This window comes from Nyctibius grandis, chromosome 7 (genome assembly GCF_013368605.1).
Source record: "Nyctibius grandis isolate bNycGra1 chromosome 7, bNycGra1.pri, whole genome shotgun sequence".
NCBI classification, from domain to species: domain Eukaryota; kingdom Metazoa; phylum Chordata; class Aves; order Nyctibiiformes; family Nyctibiidae; genus Nyctibius; species Nyctibius grandis.
Genome location: NC_090664.1, coordinates 56,208,629 through 56,222,326, shown reverse-complemented (window position 1 = coordinate 56,222,326; position 13,698 = coordinate 56,208,629). Strand labels below are relative to the sequence as shown.

General features: G+C 44.2%; 1 protein-coding gene across 1 annotated transcript in view; it reads right to left on the bottom strand.

Moving 5' to 3' along the window:
- Positions 1–372: 372 nt before the first annotated feature.
- The window catches only part of LOC137665609 (vasoactive intestinal polypeptide receptor), a 72,641-nt gene continuing 59,315 nt past the window's right edge, over positions 373–13,698 (bottom strand). The window contains exons 8-12 of the mRNA XM_068404847.1: positions 11,876–11,945; positions 8,809–8,900; positions 3,507–3,636; positions 2,067–2,108; positions 373–564 (exon numbers count right to left, since the gene is read on the bottom strand). Of these exons, the coding sequence (XP_068260948.1) occupies positions 373–564; positions 2,067–2,108; positions 3,507–3,636; positions 8,809–8,900; positions 11,876–11,945 (526 nt within the window). The remainder of the gene's footprint in view (positions 565–2,066; positions 2,109–3,506; positions 3,637–8,808; positions 8,901–11,875; positions 11,946–13,698) is intronic.

Sequence of the window (13,698 nt, the reverse complement as noted above, 5' to 3'; positions counted from 1 at the left end):
GGTTCTGGTAAAGCCACCAAGGCCTCAGGCTCTCCCCTCCCTTACCCCTCATGCTTCATTATTTATGACACATCAGGATCTCCCAAACTCTCCTCAAGGGACTGGGACCTTTACTCGTAGTTATCAACCCCTGAGGGCTTGAAACTTAAGAGTGAAAGGTCTGCAAAGAGGGAGAGGAAAAGTAATTCTCTGTCTCTTGGCTTGTCTGATCTTGTTCTGGATGCCAGTGGCTTTTCCAGTTTTGTGTCCTCTGTTGGCTCATGTGGAGCATGTCATTTCACAAGAGTTTGCCATCATATCACTGATTCCTGGGGATCCTTCTGTGTCTCAGTTTCTCTCTTGGATGCTCAGTGCTCGGGTACCCTTTCCCCATCACACCAGAGAGAATTCAGCCTGGAAGCCAGAGCACCGGCGTGTCTTTGGTGAGCACTTGGTCAGCATGGAGATCTGGGTGCTGAAGTTGGTGCCATTGCTGCCTAAGGAAGGGTGGTGATACTTCATGTCCGAGCCCAGGAACCGCTCCAGATGCCACCTCCGCCACTTTCGCTTGAGCTCAGCTTGGACCTAGGTGGTGGAAAGACAAGCAAATCAGCAGAGGGGAGAATCTTCCATTGCTTTGACTTGATTGTGTGAGTAGCAATGGGTGACCCACCTACCAAGGGGCCAACAATTATTTTATAAAGGTCACTAAACTCAACCTGGCCAGAACTTTTGGCCACATAGAGAGAGGTCACACTCCAGCCAGTGAACTATTAGAGCAGAAATACCTGAGCTTCAGCAGAAAGGTGAGCACAGGGAATTGCTTATTGATACAGTGAAAGTGCTAGACAACTTAATGGCAACATATTCTACACTTTGTGAGTAGAATTAATAATTTTTTTTTCACTGCCCTGTTTTTGTCCAAATACACATGATTTAACTATAGCTTGTTTGCAAAGTTGTCAATACAGCTATGCTTTTTTGATAGAAGCTACTTGTTCCTGCTCAGGGAGTTTACATACATCACCTGGCTTACAGTGTCCAGATTCAAATCCTGAACAAATCTGGCCACCATCCCTGTCTTCTCCTGCAGCTTTCCAGTCCAAATTTTTAGATAACACTATGAATTAGATAAAACAGCTGTGTCTGAGGGTCTCTGGGATCAGCAAGCACAGGAATAGTACACCACCAGGACGCAAGCCCCAGGACTGGAGAGGTGGAAAGGCAAGATCAATGCCTGTAAGGTAGAAGCACGTTTACCTGGCACTGGTCTGTGCCTAACAAGTCACGTCAATGCCTGTATCGGTTCTGAATCATTAATAACTTTGTGTATTTCTGTCTTGCTCCACACAAGCTTACTGGCAAAGGTCTCTGCTGGAGCTGGGCTATCTGCCCTGCATGTCACTGTGTGATGTACACATGGCATCAGCATGGCTGAAAGCAGCATCAGAGCTGTAAGAGTATAAATTGTGATTCTGGACACTCTTCCTCTCCCTAGGAAGCTGGAACACAAACCCAGATCACAGCTGCTTCTTTCTTGTCCGTGCTCAGTTTATTGAGCTGAACGTGCTCCAGCTGAGAGCGGCTCCAAGTTTTTAGCTGCTCACACCTACTTGGGAGCCTTTGTGATATGGGTTTAATTATTCTCTGCTGAATTTCTTATGGGCAGATGGAGCAAAAATATCACTGCACTAACGAGCCTCCATCCTGACAGTGGCCTGGTTCTGTGGAGGATTCATTGAGACGCCAAGCATGAGTAGGGCTTAGAAGACAGACTTTATCCTCCCCTGCTGAAGGTGGTCTCTTTGGATCAGGGTTTATGCAAGGTCATATGGGAATTCTGCTGATGCTGTCTCATGAGTAAAGGATGGTCTCAGCAGCAGCAATACTACACAAAAGTCTTAATATGTTTATTAATTGTGCTGGAAACTGTCAGGCAAATGGTTAAGTTGTTTTTCTGGAATGAGCTATTTGATTTGGATGCTTCCCCCGATATGGTAACATCAGGAATGGGACATGTCTCAACTCACTCTTCACAAGCATTCAATTGGCTGCAAGCATTATCCAAACAATACTGTTGATCTTACCTCCCCATTGAGAAAACAGTAGAGGACAGCCACCACAAATCCCTAGGGGAAAGGAGACAACAGGCTGTTAGCACCTCTAAAACTCACTGCAGCCTTGGAGAAAGGGCACACTGCTGGGGAACTGCTAAGGTGCCCCTTAGAAACCACTTGATTGCCTTTTCCCTATAAAAGGAGCAGGGGAAGATTGGTTAAGGTACCTTGCAGCAGATGTATGGGTGTGAGTTCAAAGATTGCTCCAGACTGGTGTTTAAAGCCATCAGCAGTCAGCTCAGCTCTCAGAGGGACACTTGGTCATTCAAACTGGGGCATTAGAGGCAACTGGATGGGATACTAGACCTAACTTTCCTGCTGAAACTGGGGAGATCTAATCATGCTCATTAGTACTTCATCAAGGTCAGAATGATCTTAGATATGTTATAGGGCTAAACTGTTCCTTTCCCATCTCCCCTGCAGTGACACCTCATTTTTGTAAATCTCAGCTTTCACTGAAAAAAAATAAAATAAACTTATCTCTAGCCCTTATGGCTGCAAACACTAAAGACAAGCAGTGAGTGTAGATCACAAGCAGTGAGTGTAGATCCATTCATCTCTCAAAGAAGAGATGCCAGATGTGAAGTGATGATGATGCAGACAGGGACATTAACTCATTCACCACTGAACAAAGCACGCCACTGACACGTGTATGGTACAGACAGATCCTGCTTGCAGGCTATGGGAACACAAAGTTGCTGGAGCTGATTAATGAATGGATGCAATGGGACGAAATACATAAATAAGTGCTTCTTTTCACTCAGAGCAGAGCCAAGGTTAACAGCCCAACACCAGAACTGACTGAAGTGAAGCATGTGGGAGGGTCTAAGAAGCAAACTCCATCAGGTCTTCCTAAAGATTAATGTGGAGGACAGACCCATTATCCATCCTCATGGGGAACCTGCCTCCTATGCCAATGAACTGGAATCCTGCTTGAGCAGGATCTACCAGCAGGACTTGGCTTATTAACAGAGAAGAAAATTCATGCAAGTCAACTGGTTGAAGACAGACTAGACTCCTGTTAATGGCCAGAAAGGCACTCCTCCTAAAGGTGATTTCTCTCATCTTACACCATGTCAATAATATATATACTCAACTGAGGTGCTCATTTTTCTCCCTTAAGTACAAAAAATCCCAGGTTGACTAACTTATAGAGGTACATTTTCTTTTCAGGTGGCTAAAATGAGGAGAGAGAATCTTCTCCTTGAGTTCCAGGAGACAAAATATAAAATTATCTTCCACCCTGGACAAGCTGGAGTGAGTAGCTTTTCCTCCAAAGGTATAACAGTAGTACTGGGCAGGTCCAGCAAAGACCCAGTTTACAAGTTTGCTTATTTCATTGTCAAGCTCATTACACTTCTCCCTGCCAACAGACCTGGTGACTGACCGGTGGCCCAAAAGGTGGCTTACCTGGAACGACCCAACCACGAGCTCAAAGACCAGCTTAACTTCTGCTTTGAAATTGTCAGGGAAGAAAGCAAACATGATGTAGTGAATGCCAAAGAGAGGGATCAGCAGCAAGGTGGACTTGGCCAGCCTCCTGTTGGAAAGTCAAACATGAGTTATAAGGGGAGAGGAAAGACGAGCTAAAGGGTAAGCTGGTGAGAAATCCTGCAGCTGAGCCCTATGCAACCCCGAAATTTTAATTTGCTGCAGTACATATTTACTGATTACCTGGATCATGATGGTGTAGCCTGTATCATGCATATTAAGTGCCTTTGTTAGCCCTTAGGAGATGTGATATGGGCCACTTACCCTGGGGTCCTGGGAACATCCAGCATTTCAACAGCAGTCTCGAGTGAGGCAGCATCAGGAGGCTGCCCTTGCCCACAGGGAAGAAGTGTCTGGCGTACAGCAAAACGGAGGGTGTTGAGCTAGCTCCTCACAGCCTAACCTCCCCAGGATCCCTCTGACAACCTGGGCTGGGATGCGATGACATGCGGAGGTGGACTCTCAGCTGGGCACAGTCACTGTAGGCAGTTCAAACTAACCAACGACCATGCTGGGAGCATTTCCAGAGGCTTGCTTTCCTCCTCATTAACAGCTCTCATATAAATATACATGTGCCTCCAGCTAAGGCAGTGATCAGCCATAGGTTATTTCTCCTTGTCCCGCAGACTGCAGATGGCTGGTGATTTCAGATGTAGTGACAAAATAAAATGTGACATCTTTATTCCTAGTAACTTCAATGGAGGTATTTCTTTCTCCTTTCTCTCTTCTTCCCCTCCCACTGGAGATCTTTTTTTCATCTCCACAAGCTAAATCATCATCTAGGGCTGTCTTTGTTTGCTTGGGATTTCGGAAAATTACAGCTTTTGGGAGAGAAATGGTATGTTTAGCTCAGAATAATGACAGGCTATTGCACAATGGATGTCTCGAAAGGAGGGGGATGAACAGTATTAGTGGCTTAATGGAATCAGGCTGGGTAATCAGAGGTCTAATTAGGAAGAGATGACAATTTATTAAATGTAATCATTATTAGGGGCTAAGGATGCTTATGGGGGTTTTGGCTCCTTTGGTCACCCACATTCTCCCATGTCCCCCTCTCCCAGAGGCTTCTGGAGGAAAACTACAGCTGGGATGTTGGACATACTTGTTCTTCCATCTTCAAACTCTTCACCTTCAAAGTCTCATCAGGCTCAGTCCCCTCAGACTATCTTCATTTATTTGCCATCTGCATAAGCCCACTGGGAAGGCTGATGTGCCAGCTTTATGTAGATGATGCTCATCACTGTATGCCCCAGCAGACCTTTCCAGCTTTCCCCGGGCCTGGTCCAAAGACAGCTTGACTTTAAGGTTGTGGTTGGAGGCTGTGGTTCCCCAGGGAATACCTGCTGGCTGAAAGGCACTGGGTGCAACTCATTCCAGGCAAAATGAGTGCCTGTAGGAAGCCAAAGAACTTTCCAGGAATTTGCCTTTCCTACCACATCCCTCACTAGCAGACACATCCCTCCTCATAGTGAGTAGATCCAAAATCTGAGTCCTCTTGGATGTCTTGTGTGACCCACACTAGTATGACCCAGCCCTAATTCCCCCAGCTCCCAACATATGAGAAAGCAACTCATTTTCTAAGCATATCACAGTTCAGTGAACATCAATACTGGCTTTGCAGAGACCTCTCCTCTCTCCCTAATCTCTCAGGAACTGTCAGCCTAGAGGAGATCAATATTCATAGAGATATTGTTTGCAACCTCCAATGGATTAGAAAAGTTTGTCTTATCATTGCAGACAGCATGAGGAGCGTCTGAGGGAACTGGGGTTGCGTAGTTTGAAGAAAAGGAGGCTGAGGGGAGACCTTATCGCTCTCTACAACTACCTGAAAGGAGGCTGTAGTGAGGCAGGTGTTGGTCTCTTCTCCCAAGTAACAAATGACAGAATGAGAGGAAATGGCCTCAAGTTGCGCCAGGGGAGGTTTAGATTGGATACCAGGAAAAATTTCTTCAGCGAAAGGGTTGTCAAGCACTGGAACAGGCTGCTTAGGGAAGTGGTGGAGTCACCATCCCTGGAGGTATTTAAAAGATGTGTAGATGTGGTGCTTAGGGACACGGTTTAGTGGTGGACTTGGCAGTACAAGGTTAACGGTTAGACTTGCTGATCTTAAAAGTCCTTTCCAGTCAAAATGGTTCTATGATTTCCATGTCAAATACTGGGGCCTCAGTTATAACATTTTTCCTCCTGGCTGGACTGTGGCAATGAAAAGTGCACAAATGCCAAACCTTAGGAGCCCCCTCCTCTACTTTGTACAACACCCCAAACCAGTCTCTTGCTCCTAGCACTGAGCTTCCCCAGAATATTGAGTGATGTTTTAAATCTCAGTTTGCTTTGAGGCAAGGGCTCTATGGTCTAGCCCTGTGATATTTAAAAGACTCCCCTCCAAACACAGCAATGAGGAAAATAATCTTCCCCAGTCATGCTGTAATTTTTCCCAGGAAGCTAAAGCCTGGTTGTGCAGGAGGCAGAACTGCTTGGGAGGTTGTCCAAAGCTGATTAAATCTACCTGCTAGAAGCCATGGCTTCTCAAAAAACTCATTACTTCCACTCCCAGCACAGGGTGCACTTCTTAGACCTACCCTCTCTGACAGATATACATGGTGACAGGTAATTTAGGGAACGCATCTCCACTAGCCTGCACTGAACCTACTCCTCTCCTTGGGAGTGCATAAGAGTCAACCACCATTTTAGTCCTGCTCCTTGAATGCATAACGGAAAAGTTACCCAGAAAACATGGATGATAATATTGATCTATGAACATGTACAGAAAAGAAAGAGATGAATTTTGCTCAAGATGTCTGTTTCAGAAACCAACTTCTATCTGCCTGAAATATTGCTGTCCCATTCTTGCACATGTCTCTTGTAATTTCCAGACAACTGTTTTGGGAGACTTGTTTTCACAGTTTCCAATACATTAAAGCCCAGTTCACTGTCTGTAGCATCAATGAGTGAGTCAGCAACACACCTGAACTTCCAGCCTGCAGCTAAACTGAAACCGGTTGGAACTGAACAATACTGTCAACATGTTATTTTTTTTTATATAAAATAAACAAGAGGACGGAGAAATGCAAATGATACATCCCCGATGTTGTTAGTTTAAAACATATTTTTCTGCGATTTGGCAGGGGGTACCCACACATATCATTAGCAGCAGTTTTTTGCTAAGATCTCTTGGGTCCTGCAGGTAAAACCCCTGAAGATAGCAGCAGCATTTTAGGTAATAAGAGAATGACATGTAAAAGGATCCAGGTACCTACAATTGCAGTTCACATGCCTAATGGCATTTATAAAAGGCTCTGGACCCCAGATGTCTCTACAGATTGCTGTTTAAACATTAAAAACTTAGGACCACACTGAGAACTCCCCTTGGTGGGATCCAGCCTTCAGGCTGAGATACTTTTTATTCATTTCCATAGGAAAGTGTGGTGTCTCATGTCCCACTGCAGTCAATACAGTCAACAGAGACTTCCAGGTGCCCCAGACAATCTGGGTGGTGGCCAGCTGCCACTGTATAAGGGTACAAGTCTCCCAAAGGTCCTGGGTCCTACGTGCCAGGTCCAGGCAAATATCTCAAATGTCCTAAAGCACCTCATATGGCTTGGACACCTGTAAGTGAGTAACTGATTCATGCTCTAATGGAACTGAGATGTTTTTCCAGTTGGAGAAGGAAGGTGAGGAACTGTAGATGTGAAGATCATTTGTACTTCAGCAGCACCTCCTGTTTGGCAAGCCAGAGTGGGAGTCCATGTTACTTACTGCCCATCTGTGCTGTGTTTGTTTACAAGGCAAAGAGAGCTTTCCTGGAAGCTCCCACTTCATTGGAAAATGTGAAGTAAAAAGCCCTGAACCCAAAGCTTAGCATGACCTCCGAGGTAATCTGGGCATAACCCTTCCGATGCGTGTTGGCAGCACTTCTACTGACATGAATGGGAGCCAACTGCTCCAGGCTGCTGCTTAGTACTAGAACATATTTCAATATGCTGATTTAATCTATGTACCTGGCCAAAGCTGTTGCAATCCTGGGGGTACAAAGATACAATGCCCAATTGGAAATACATAAAGGGAGGTGATAGAAAGCACGGGGTCTGGCAGTGTTGGCACCTTCTGACGACAGAAAAAGAGGTAATTGGCTTTGGCTGCTGCAGGGAGAAGTTAAGGTCAAATACTGGAATTTCCTTCCATAAATCCAAGGATCTCTCTCAAGGGAGATGAAATGCATAATTTACCATCACTAGAGAGAAAGACTCAGTGTCATGGATGGTCAGTATTTAAGGACCGTATTGATATTATCTTCCATCTTGCAGAAAGGTGAACTGAGCTCAGATTCTTCAGGGTACGTAAGTGCACAGCTCCCTCCAAAGACAAAGGTATACGAGCAGTGACCATGTAGACACTGAGCTATTGTCTTTTCAGTTCTTTTCTAGGAAACATTTAATAAATATGTAGGATAGTTGAAATGCCGAGCCAGGACAGTGGCAAGAGTCAAAAATAAGATGGTCTGAACTTTTATTTTATTTGCATTGAAGCCAGAATAAATCCACACAGATAGACAGATTTCTTGCCCTCTTAAAATACTGCAACTAAGACCAGTCTTGGCCACTGAGACCGATGCTGACCTCACTTGCATGTTGTTCACTATAAAAAGCCCTATTACGGTCAATGTTTTGTCCCTGGAATAAAAGCATTATGTAAAGCAAAACTTCTGAGACAGTGCTGCTTCTCAAAGTGAAGACAAAAGTGTTGAATTAATCCAGTCTAGTTTAGGAGTCTGCTTTAAGATAAGGAAAATTTGCCATAGATTCTACTGAATGAACTAATTTTCTAGATCTCTCCTTTCAAAAAGTGAGCTGAGGGTAACTAGTTCAGAAAAAAAGCCTGTATACTGTGGACAGCTACCCTGTGTTATCAGGGTCCCTCTGCCTTCAGAATCCAATAAATATTGAATATACAAAGAAAAAGCCTATTTTGTTTCATGATCATTACTTTTGCTCTCACGTCTTCATTGTTTATCCCAGGAGAAAGCCTTCTCGCCTCTCTGTTCAAACTGACATCAAACATGCCCAGCTATTCTAGCAAATGCCCCATTTCCTGAGTTCTGATCATCTTTAATTGATTAACAAATACTTGATTCTGATCAGTGCAGACAGATGCAATGATGAGCTAACAGCCAAACAGGTTTCCCCAAAACCATACAATAGGGTTGAAAAAGTCTAGGACTTACGAATATTGGCTGGTTTCATTGTGTCCAACGTCTGGGGAATGCAGCTTCTGGACTAAGATACGGATGATGCAAATGAAGAGAATGAAGTTCACCTGTCGGGATGGAGAGAAAGGAAACAGAGAGAGAAATAAAAAATTGGTATTTTTCTCTGGTGAAAAGAGCCCATCATTAGAGGGGAATTCCTTTCACTGCAATATTTTTGCCATGGAGCAAGCTGTTGTTAAAAAGCCATGAGCAGAGAACCCCACTCAGAGAGTACATAGTAAACCGACACAGGATGGCAGCCATCTTGGGCCTGACATCAGCCTGCTTGGGACTTTGTGTCATACATCCCAAGTATGATGATGTCAAACCCATAGAGCACAGCTATGCACGACGTCCTGCTGCGTGGGGGAGTGCCGACGACAGGGTGGGAAAAGAGCCTTGGGAGATAGCGGAGCGACGGACGTCAAAGCCCTCGGGAGACGGTGACATGGGACCGGCTGCTGAGCATGTCAAAGACTGAGGCAGTGAGCCAAGGAAACCAAAACAAAACACAAAGCAGTATCCACTCAAACGGGCCTCTACTCAATGCTATTGGGCATGTCTTGTCTGGAGAGAAGCGGGAGACCTTGTATAGCAAGGGATAGATGTCACCGACATGGTGGAAAACATTGTCTCCTAGGACGTTAGACCAGAGCAGTCTAGCTAATACCTAGATTTTAGATGGTGCTTTTCACTCAGAAAATCTCAAAGCGCTCAACCAACTCACTCGAGCAATGTTACCCTTATTTGATAGCAAAGGTGTAGAGACAGGAATGGCAGTTTCCTAAAGGCATGTAGTAGGTGGCATGAGTTGAATGCATATCTACTTGCTTTTAAGGTCCTATCCATTGAATCATGCTGTTATTCATGCAACAGATAAAACAGGAAAACGACGACAGATTTCTGTGAACTTAGTTTAGTTTTAGTTTGGCACACAACCCCTTTCTTTATCCTTTCATGGTTAGCAAATGCACAAATGATTCTGATTTTTAGAGACTCAATGGCTGGAAGGGATCATGTTAAGCAGCCAATCTGGTTTCCTGCAAAAACAGATTGTAAAATTTCTTCCAGCAATTCCTACATTTATGTCAACAACAGGTGAATAAAGTAGACTGAAGCACATCTCTCAATTAGCCACTCACTCTTTTTTCAAAGGCCATGAGTGATTGGAAATTAATTGTATTTCTTGGTTATGATGCATTGCTTAATCACTTTTTATCTATCCCATGCCATTTATTACAGTTTCTGTTCATATTTAATCGCTTATAAAAATGGTTTGCATCTGACTTGGTGGCAAGTAAAATTTATCAGTTCAAATCAGTATTATCCAGATCAATTACTCTAATGAGCACTGATAGCACACAAGCTGCAGCACTGAAGGTAAGATCAGAGCAGTTAAATACTGACTGTGTTGGCTCATAGAGGTCAAGAGCAAACATGGACACGGGGCAGTGATGAGTCGTGAGGAGTGTGACTTAGAGGCTTAGTACAGTCTCAGCATTGCGTGGTAGAAGGTACGGCTATCAGACTACTGGAGAAGTTGTTTAGTTTATTTTTCAACCTAGGCACTTTCAATCAAAGGCACTTGATCTGTTCCCAGTACTTAATATCTTATATCTTATATATCTTATGTATGCATTTCTTCCTTCCATTGAGATCTATGCTTTATTCCCATGGATATGGAGAAAATGTTGCGTTCCTCCCTGAAAAAACCTGGTGTTCACCAGATAACGGTTATCATGCCCTTCCATTGTGCCAGATTTATATGATATCTGCAAAAGGAGAACCAGTAAATTTTGTCTGGCAATAAGGAAATAATTTATTGGCCAAAAGAAAATATAGACTCATGGATCCAAGGATAACAGGGTGTATTTCTTTACCAAGAGGTTATCTCAGGAAAGGGAAATGCTATCTATAGCTTTATATGATGATATAAATATTTTGAGATGTGTCATCTAAGTATTGTATTTCTTTTCAGTGAGATGAATAGGGTAAGATGTAATTATTCAAACTGTTTCAGTTTGGAATCCCTGTATGACAAATACTACAGAAAAAAAGTCTTCTTGTAAAGATCATAAGGTACGTGGAATAAGAAGAATGTATGCCTAAGAAAAGATTTCTGTTTAAAAGTGATATATTTGGTTTGATTTCTGTTGCATTCTTTTTCTTCCCTTCCCACATACTTGCCTTCATTTAAGGAAACTCAAAGCCAAGTTTAACTCAAGCTTAACTTAACTTGAATTTGATTTCAAGTTTTGGCTTGATACCTGACAGAGGAAACACGTAATATTCAGCAAGGATGGAAGGACTCAGTTTTCTTCAGAAGTATCATGGTTTCTGTGGTCAGAATTTATCATATCCAGAGAAGTAAGAAGTCAAGTACTTCTGCTGATTTATCTGGAAATTAGGCAAGCTTCTCAAGAACTTATTTTAAAAATACATAGCTGGAATCCAGCTTTGTGCTGGATGCTGTAACAAGAGGCAAATATCTGAGGGAATTCATCTAACCTCTTTGTATCTAGGTAGAAATTTATGGTAGGACTCATCCCATTTTACTTTATAGTATTGACATCTACAACTGAATAAGTCACCCTCAGCTTTGCATATGGTTAACTCAGAGAAAAACAAACATTCATGGCACAATTAATCTGATGGAATTTAGACATATTCCTTAGACAAGCTGAGCCTTTCCTGGATCTCTAACAATGATCCTCAACCTCCTCTGGCTACACACACCCATGGCTACTGCACCAGAGTGCTCAGGGTGACTAGCTGAGATGGAGGTGGTCAGAATTAAATCAAATGAGCTCCACCTTGGTTGTTTAGACACTCAAGCTTTTCCCATGGTCAGTGCTTAAAGGTAAAGATGTTTATCCAGAGGGTGAGCTTCCTCATCTTAAGACAGACATTCAATATACAGAGGGATTTTATCCATCAATGCATTTTCCACGGACATTTACAGAACACTTCTCAACACCCCTGCACTCCCCACACTTAGTATTAAATATGGCTTTGCAGCCAGCAGAATGTGCTGATACTTTACCAAAATAGACACCAAAATAGGAGTTTTAATGATCCACCAGAATGGGGATTCCACTATTTCCTCCCAGCACCTAAAAAGAAACAAAACCAGACTTCAAACATCAAGCAAAGCAAGCAAGCAGCCATGTAACCTTCTCAGATACTTGGTTTCCCTAAACGCTAAAGATGGCTATGTTAGGTTATATGAAGAGGACTAAATCTGGTGTGCATGAACTGGGAAGGGCTGAAGACTTGCATTGCAGTGGCTTTGAGCGCTGGTAGGTAGCAGTTGCCCCAGTTTTAATGCTGTGAGCACTTTTCCCCTTGGTAATGGAATGGGCTGGAAGATGTTATCTCAGGGTTAATGTGGGGGACGATCATGATTCACTTTGTTTCTCCTACACTGAGGTCTGCTACAAGGAAATGCTATCAAAACCCACAGATTCATGAGGCCTCCAATGCTACAGAATCATGGAATCAGTGTGGTTGGAAAGGACCTTTAAGATTATCAAGTCCAACCGTTAACCCAGCACTGCCACCTCCACCACTAAACCATGTCCTCAGCACCACATCTACACGGCTTTTAAATACCTCCAAGGATGGTGACTCCCCCACTGCCCTGCGCAGCCTGTTCCAATACCTTACAAGCCTTTTGGTGAAAAAATTTTTCCTAATATCCAATCAAAACCTCCCCTGGCACAACTTGAGGCCGTTTCCTCTCGTCCTATTGCTTGTTACCTGGGAGAAGAGACTGACACCCACCTCACTACACCCTCCTTTCAGGTAGTTATAGAGAGCGATCAGGTCTCCCCTCAGCCTCCTTTTCTCCAAACTAAACAACCACAGTTCCCTCAGCCGCTCCTCATCACACTTGTGCTCCAGACCCTTCACCAGCTTCGTTGCCCTTCTCTGGACTTGATCCAGCACCTCAATGTCTTTCTTGTAGTGAGGGGCTCAAAACTGAACACAGTATTCGAGGTGTGGCCTCACCAGTGGTGAGTACAGGGGGATGATCACTTCCCTAGTCCTGCTGGCTACACTAGTGCTGATACAAGCCAGGATGCTGGTGGCCTTCTTGGCCACCTGGGCACACTGCTGGCTCATATTCAGCCGACCATGGACCAACACCCCCAGGTCCTTTCCCACCAGGCAGATTTCCAGCCACTCTTCCCCAAGCTTGTAGTGGTACATGGAGTTGTTGTGCCCCAGGTGCAGGACCTGACACTTGGTCTTGCTGAACGTCATACAGTTGGCCTTCGCCCATTGATCCAGCCTGTCCAGATCCCTCTGCAGAGCCTTCCTACCCTCCAGCAGATCAACACTCCCGCCCAACTTGGTGTCATCTGCAAACTTCCTGAAGGTGCACTTGATCTCCTGGTCTAGATCATTGATAAAGATATTGAACAGAACTGGTTCCAATACTGAGCCCTGGGGAACACCATTTGTGATCGGCCACCAACTGGATTTAACTCCATTCACCACAACTCTTTGGGCCCGGCCATCCAGCCAGTTTTTTATCCAGTGAAGAGTATGCCCATCAAGCCATAAGCAGCCTGTTTCTCCAGGAGAATGCTGTGGGAAATGTTGTCAAAGGCCTTACTAAAGTCTAGGTATACAACATCCACAGCCTTTCCCTGATCCAGGAAGTGGGTCATCTTGTCATAGAAGGAGATTAGGTTAGTGAAGCAGGACCTGCCTTTCGTAAACCCATGCTGACAGGGCCTGGTTGTCCTGTATGTGCCCCATGATAGCACTCAAGATGATCTGCTCCACAATCTTCCCTGGCACCGAGGTCAGACTGACAGGCCTGTAGGTCCCTGGATCTTCCTTTTGCCCCTTCTTGTA